We start from the raw sequence: 7,530 nt of genomic DNA, 5'->3' as shown, positions 1-7,530 counted from the left end.
TTCACCCTCTATTGCAACCAACACAGCTGTAGATTTGGCAATTAGAAGGCAAGAACCTCGGTTGTGTAAATTTCATTAGTTTCAGGGCTCTTTTTGTAAAAAAAAATAATAACACTTGTCGGCCTGTGGGTAGATACAGACTGTTTTGTATGAATTTGTTACCCAAACCTAAGTTAGAGTATCATTTTTCAGTAAGTTTCAAGATTATGTATGATTATGTTTTGTTCTAATAAGTTTATGTACCATAGGTGTAGTTAACTCTTTTTTTTAGAGGTTCCTGAAAAATAACCGGATCTGTGATCCACACTAAAAATGATTTAAACGCAGCATCTTTTTGTGTGTTCCAAATTTCCTTCTATATTGCGACAGATACCATTTCAAAACCAGTTGAAAAAAAAACATTTCAAGCCCCTAGCTCTCTCTTCCCCCAGAACCCCCAACCTCTCTCCCCGTCACCCGCCGCCCGCTTCGTCTCTCCCGGCGACGACGTGCCGGCCTCTCCTCTCCTCCCAAGCCGACCACCCCGCCCGCCCCATAATTTCCTCTTCTCCTCGCTTCTACCTCCCACAGCCACCGGCGCTCGAGCTGCCACGCCAGCCGCAGCGGCTCCAGCCCTCTCCTCGGCTCCGGCCGCCGTCGAGGGTGCCCCGCGGCGCTCCAGTCGCCGCCCGTGATCCGCAGCAGGCCACACGCAGTCGAAACCCATCGGAATCCCCGCGCCGCCATGCTTCGCCTCCGAAGCTGCATCGTGTCCCATCTCCTCTCGTCTCCATCCACCCCTCTCCCCCGCCTCCTCTCCGCGGCCGCGCCCGCCGTTTCCCCGAGCACGGGATTCGCCGTGGAGGAGTACCTCGTCGCGACCTGCGGCCTCACCCGAGTGCAGGCCCTCAAGGCTTCCCCGAAGATCTCCCACCTCAAGTCCCCCTCCAATCCCGACGCCGTCCTCGCCTTCCTCGCCGGCCTCGGCCTCTCCAGAGCCGACGTCGCCGCGGCCGTCGCCAAAGACCCCAGGTTACTCTGCGCCCGCGTGGAGAGTACTCTGGCCCCCAACTTGGCTGCGCTCAGTGGCATCGGGTTGTCGCGCTCCGAGATCGTGCCCCTCCTCCGCTTGCGCTGCAGATCTGTCGTCTCCAAGCTGCAGTACTACCTGACCCTCTTCGGCTCCTCCGAGGCCTTCCTCCAGGCGTTGAAGTTCAACTGCAACCTCCTCACACACAGCATCGAGGGTGCGGTCGAGCCCAATGTAGCGTTGCTGCGGGAGTGCGGGCTAGGTGATCGCGACATTGCCAAGTTATGCGTTGGTATGCCATGGCTGCTGACTGCCAACCCAGAATGCATCCGGTCAATGGTGGCTCGTGCCGACGGTCTTGGCGTGAGCCGGGAATCTCCGATGTTCAGGCACGCGATGCATGCTGTTGCATTCCACAGCGAGGAGAAGATTGCTGCCAAAATGGAGTACCTGAAAAAGACGCTCAGGTGGTCGGATGCTGAGGTGCGCATTGCTTTGTCCAAGTCTCCAATGATGCTGAGGAGTTCTGAGGGCATGGTGCAGCGCATGTCAGAGTTCCTCATCTCTGAGATGGGGTTGGAACCAGCATACATTGCTCATCGGCCGGCAATTCTCGCTTACAGCCTGGAGCGCCAGATCAGACCCAGGTACTACGTTGTTAAGTATCTTAAGGAAAATGGATTGGTACGTCGCGACCGGGACTACTATTCCGCACTCACGCTGTCCAAAATGGTATTCTTGGAGAAGTACATATGCCCTCACAAGCAAGCTGCGCCGTACCTTGCTGAAGACTATGATGATGCTTGCAGAGGACAAGTGCCCGATAGATTCAGATTTGCATGAACCAAGAACAAGGTATTCAAATTTTGATGCGTACTGTACCACATATTCCAATCTCTGTCTTCAATTCATTTGTTCTTGCCTAGCTAACTGTTGGTTGTCACATGCTGGAGCTGCTAACACATGATGAATGAAGTTATGTTGCTAACACATTCATTTGTTCATGAGTCCTAGTATGTGGTTTGGCCATGTCATCACTTAATAAAGAAGAAAGCATGTCATGTTATGAACATGTTCATCCTTATGTAATGTTGGCAAACATAGGTGTGAGATCAGGTCATTTTGCAGATGCATTGAAATCTCAGTGAGTAGTATATCTGCACTCTTGGTATCATTCCATGAAGAAAGAATGGCCAGGCTGATGCTTTCAGTTCTAGGCACAATTGATCTGAAAACTAAATGCAGTAATACAATTTCTGTATATGGCCTACTATCTCCCCCAAATACTATGGCTGGTAAAGAGTAAGCCTCCTTTGATATGCACCAATCAAAGGGCTACATGTGTTCCTTTTTTATGCCCAGCAATGCAACATGTATGAATGAAGTTATGTTGCTAATATGTTATATCATGGTATAAGCCCAGCAAATGGATCTGCCTAGATTGATCTCAGGTGTTACATTCACAGGCTATTGCTTTATGCAAACAGAGTTAGGCAGTAACAGATGCAAGCTGCTCCTCTAGATGGCATCTATCCTGTTTTCAGTGTAGTAAAAACATATCTCCACAACCATATCAAGCTTATACCGCGTCACTTTGTATTAAACTTGTTAAAGCCAGATGTGATACTGGACAGTATGAATTATCAGCTATCCAGAATTTTTCTGTCAGATCGCAAAATCTACCTGCATATTTAACAATCTTTTAGCTTCCATCTGAAATAGAACTCCTGTTTTCATCTAGGCATGAATGTCACAATCTTCTGCTAGTTCTTAGCATACACGATGTCAATAAAGTTATATCAAACTGTTTCTTCTCTGCAAAATCGAATTTCTTCATATATGATAGTTGTTTGATCTACCATAATGCTCGAGAGCTTTAGATAGTGGTCCACTTATACAGTAGGTAATCATAGTTGAATTTATCATTTACATCTCCTGTCGTAGGCCACTGTTGTTGTGTAGCAAGATCTTCCTCCTTGCTATATAGGAGTATTAGCATTCTCTTAATCTTTGAGGGTTTTTTTTTTGAATCTGTGGGTATGCACCTGCAATTCCTCATGACAAGTGATGATCCCTTTGAGTAGGTAGTGGTTTTCTTATATTTGTATAGTTTCATGTGCACATTGAAGGTTATGCCCTTTTTGTGAAATTATCAGACTGGCTGTATACCTTTTGAAATCGTGAGCACCTGGTGCATTACGAGTCAAACTCTTAATAATCTAATTATACTAGGAGAGGCTTTTATTCCTTTCTGTCTCAGATCATAGTTAAGAACAACTTATTTGTAGGCATTTGAACATGGTTTATAACAATGATTACGTGGCAAGATTACATCTTTGCTGTCCATCAGTTAGATTCTTCACCAGAATAGATTGTTGATATCAATGGATGCGTTCATAGTATATAAATGATTGTTTTTGTTAAACAGTACCCCATTGTCACACATATTTTTGCCATTTAGACCTCAGTGTTTCATCAGAATTCGATGGTGTATGTATGTTTCTTCTTCTTTCTTGATTGGATTTTATTATGCTTTACCTTTCCTCCCAGGAAATTACTAATTCTGCACTGACATTTCAATTCAATCTCAGATTTGACGTTTGTCTACTAAAAGTGTTTCTTTCTCCTAATCAGCGTGCCCGCTCATATGCCATACCGAACCCGTCTCTGTTGTACCTCGTAACAATGAGCTATATATTGACTACCTTTTGACCTTGTGTTGGCATACCAAAGTACCTATTTATGGGTAAGAACACACCTCTAATAATATGGTTGATGCAGTATTAGTGTTCTTTTTTTTATCTGCAAAAATGTGCATCTTCTCATAAACCCTCTGCAACTTCTTGCAGGCCGGGTACTGGTATATGGAACTCGATGTCAGGTTAGATATCATAAGCGTCGCAATACCTTCCATCAATGATGGTGTTCCGTGTCTCCAAGTCTGATCAGGGAGGCGCCGCGCGAGTCGAATAGCTAGCTAGGAAACCGACCGGGGAGGTTTATTGATTACGTGACCGGAAACTCCGTCCGTCCATTTGTGCGGAACACAGACTTATGAAATGTGGAAATTTTGGTTGAAATTTGATTTGGGTTGGTTAAACCAGAACTAGTATAGGACTATATTCTTGCATTATGTGGTCACCCCGCTCCTCCGCTGCGCTGAGAGGCCCACAGGCAGTGTGTGGTGTACGTTGTTCCCCTGGGTTTTTCTCCCGTGCTGATCTGAGTTTGGACATACCGACCACGTATCTGACGCCTTTTTTTTTTTGAGGGTATCTGACGCTTTTGGGGCACAGGGGTGTGCGGTTTCTGGCCGGTTGGGGGCGATCAGCCTCCAAGTCGCCACTTTCCCGGAAGCTGTTGTTGCTCCCAAGTTGATCGCTGCACCGGTGCAGCAGCAGCACTGATGCCTGAACACGACCGGACTGAAACTCTCCCAAGATGCTACGGTCCTGGTCTGGTCGATCGACAGATCAAATTCTACGATGCTGCTCCAGCATTTAATCTGTTCTTTTTTTCTTTTTTTTTTTGCAGGCACATTTAATCTGTTCAGCAACTCAGAAAATTATTCGGGCCGCCTTAAACGCGTACGTACGTATAGGACCCGATAAAAAAGTCGAGTAGTAACTACTACTACAACAGAGTATAGAATAGACCCGGTCCGGTCCTTGGTTTTGACGGTTAACCATGCATGCATACCAGCATACGCACTGAACAAGCAGTATAAAACGGAGCCATGAGCTCGCCCCTCCCCCACCAAGCAGCCGAGTTCAAGTGCCCGTGTTTCTCCACCTGCTGTCACCCTACTCAACTGGCAAGCGGCAAGTTGCCGATCATAACCCCGGCCCGATAGAAATCCGCCCAAGGAAAATGGCGTCGACGGCGAGGATAACGAGGGCCGCGCTGCTCGTCGCCGCCGTCGCGTTGATGCAGTGCTGCAACGCGGTCCTCGCGGCGAGGTTGCTGGAAGGGGACGGCGTTGACGTGTGGCTGCGGCAGGGCGCCGGGTCGCTGATCATGCAGGCCCTGCCCAGGGGCGGCTCGCCGCCGGGCGCAGGCAACTCGTGCTGGAACGATCCCAAACACCCCCCGTCGTCGGGGAGCTGCCACGGCTAGCCGCCGTCCGGCTGGCTGGCAATACACCTCGAACCTGGCTGTGGCTCGCCCGTATAGCTCCTCCCGACGTTGACAAGCTTGTTTAGATTGATGTTCGTTCATTCGTTTGTACAGTGACACCTCGCGTCTAAGAGCTCTCATGCGAAAATCGGAGCCTTGGAAGCTGATTGTAGTGAATAATAAACTTCAATACAACGTAGACGTAAGGTCTTGTAACCGAGCTGATTAGTTTCAACCTGAACGACATGATCCAACTTTTCCATTCAACGTTTATGTTCTTTGTTTATTCAAAAGATGTACGCAGTCAAGTTCTTTTGGCCCAAAATACCACCCTACTCGTCTCAACCCACGTACGGACCGCATGCAAAGACCTGAAACCTTTTTATGTCTTGTTTCCTACTCCTTCGTACAAAATATAAGGCGTTTTTTAGGCTCCTTTATCCTACAAAAAAGGTCTTATATTTTGATACGGAGACAATAGTTTTTTGAAAAAAAAAACGTTTATGCTAGCCACTTTATTAATGGCATTGGCACGAGCTATGTTGCACGGATACTTGGATACATATCGGATACGCGATACGGTGATACGTCCGATACGACAATTTTCTAAAAACTAGGATACAGGGATATGTCTGTATATACATATTAATTATTAAAGATATGAAAAAATAACGAGTTTTTGATAGGAAACGTACTGTTTTATTAAAGAAATTGAAGTCTTCACACCTACGTACAGAATTGGAGAGGACTGGAGCTGAGAATTTTATGGAGAGTTGGAGACCTGCGCGGGCTGCGGCTGCTCGCCTGTTCCAAGGAGTCGAGCTGGCCAGCTGGGAATTTATGACGTGCGGCGTGCCAGGTTGGCTGCTCCGCGAAAATACTTCCATTGGTGCTCCCTGATACGTGGCGCTCATCCAACGATCCCATGCTGTTGCTCTCCTTTCTGCTTAAAAAACCCAGTAATTAATCAAAACCGGCTGGCACCCATCTCTTAATTAAAACCGGCCGCTCCGGACTTTCTCTAGGCAACGTAATTAACGCAACAGAACAGAGATTTAGAGGGAAATAAAAATGTATTGCCCGCCAAAAGCATTGGCCGTGAGCTTATCCCGCACACACAGTATGAAACAAACCAAACTATACACTTCTTCATCAAATCTATCTACGAACACAGATCCAACAAAGGGACTTGCTGGAGGAACTTGATGGCTTCTTCACCAATTCTTGCCAGAACCAATGAGGAATCAGATCCCCCAAATGTAAGCCATCTTGTTTCCATTGCGTTCTTCCTTTTTTCTCTGACCCGACAGTCTTCTCCCAATCCTGTAATGGAACAGATCTATGACTTTCAGGTTTTTGTGATTCTTGTCAGTGGAACCATGTAGCAAAATGAAACCAGATAGTAGATGCGTATATTTCTTACTCCTAGTGCGCCTATATCCAGCTAACATGTCTTGCACAGATCGCACAATACAAAGTTGTATCACTGATGGAAAAATTGACACTAATACTGGACATATAAGAGAAATGTAATGGTTCGAGGGGCAAAGACATACCTCTGATTAGTTGAGAATGCGTAGTCAGAAGATTGAAATTATTAACCACCTTGTTCAGAATGGGAAAACAACACAGATTCCTCTCCTTCCATTCCATTGTGACATCGAAATAAATAGTCATAGCGAGGTTATCGCTGATTTACAACACAGATATGTTTTCTTCTCCTTTTCCTTGTAGTTGCACCAATTGCTAAAGTGAGTACTAATTTAAACAGGGGGTCGAAGAAACTACAGCTAGCAATGCAACAGAGCAGATTGAAAAAAGGGTGCCAAAGATTGGCATGCAGTTTTTATCTGAAGAAGAAGCATATTGCTTCTACAACAAGTATGTTTATTCCTTGGGTTTTAGCATCCGAAGAGGCAATCATCATAAAGTAAAAAATTCCAGTACAATACAACAACGGACATTCACATGTTCTCGTCAAGGTATGGACTAGTTCTAACTTGTTCTAGTCATATGAATTTTTAGATGCGACTAAGAAAATTACTTCAACTAATAGGAGTTCGTGCGGAAGATAAAAGAGAGGAGAAATTCAGTTATAGTAGGCCTGAGACACGATGTGGTTGTGATGCACGTATGAAGATAAGTCTTAGTAATGGGACTTATTATGTATACGAATTTAAAGAAGCCCATAACCATAGTCTTGCTACTGGAAACATGCCGCAATACTTAAGATCACACAGGAAAGTAACTGAAGCCCAACTAGCCAATGCCGAGGTCGCAAAGTCAGTGGGCATTTCAAATAAAGCAACTATTGATCTAATGACGAAAGAAGCATGTGGACCTGAAAACCTTGGCTTTATAAGTACTGACATGAAAAATCGTTTGTACTCAAAGAGAACACTAAA

At 45.7% G+C, this 7,530-nt stretch overlaps 1 protein-coding gene across 3 annotated transcripts; it reads left to right on the top strand.

Moving 5' to 3' along the window:
* Positions 1-417: 417 nt before the first annotated feature.
* Positions 418-4,094, top strand: LOC119291502. Of its 3 annotated transcripts, none has more exons than XR_005142482.1 (4): positions 418-1,656; positions 1,757-1,864; positions 3,644-3,755; positions 3,859-4,094. XR_005142482.1 is itself a non-coding variant. In XM_037570265.1 (4 exons), the coding sequence occupies exons 1-3, from the start codon at positions 725-727 to the stop codon at positions 3,719-3,721; spliced, it is 1,161 nt and encodes a 386-aa protein (XP_037426162.1). In that variant the 5' UTR covers positions 418-724; the 3' UTR covers positions 3,722-3,755; positions 3,859-4,094. The 3 variants fall into 3 exon arrangements, 2 of the variants coding, with proteins under 2 accessions (XP_037426162.1, XP_037426163.1); XM_037570265.1 differs by having other exon boundaries at positions 3,601-3,755; XM_037570266.1 differs by lacking the exon at positions 3,859-4,094 and having other exon boundaries at positions 418-1,864; positions 3,644-3,756.
* The last annotated feature ends 3,436 nt before the right edge of the window (positions 4,095-7,530 follow it).

Source organism: Triticum dicoccoides, chromosome 4B (genome assembly GCF_002162155.2).
Source record: "Triticum dicoccoides isolate Atlit2015 ecotype Zavitan chromosome 4B, WEW_v2.0, whole genome shotgun sequence".
NCBI classification, from domain to species: Eukaryota; Viridiplantae; Streptophyta; class Magnoliopsida; order Poales; family Poaceae; genus Triticum; species Triticum dicoccoides.
This window is presented reverse-complemented; position numbering and strand designations above follow the sequence as displayed.

Coding starts and splice junctions, on each gene's coding strand:
- LOC119291502 (XM_037570265.1), top strand. CDS start 725: ATGCTTCGCCTCCGAAGCTGCATCGTGTCCCATCTCCTCTCGTCTCCA. Junction 1,657..1,756: donor GAGCGCCAGATCAGACCCAG/GTACTACGTTGT, acceptor TTCTTGGAGAAG/TACATATGCCCTCACAAGCA. Junction 1,865..3,600: donor TTGCATGAACCAAGAACAAG/GTATTCAAATTT, acceptor ATTCAATCTCAG/ATTTGACGTTTGTCTACTAA.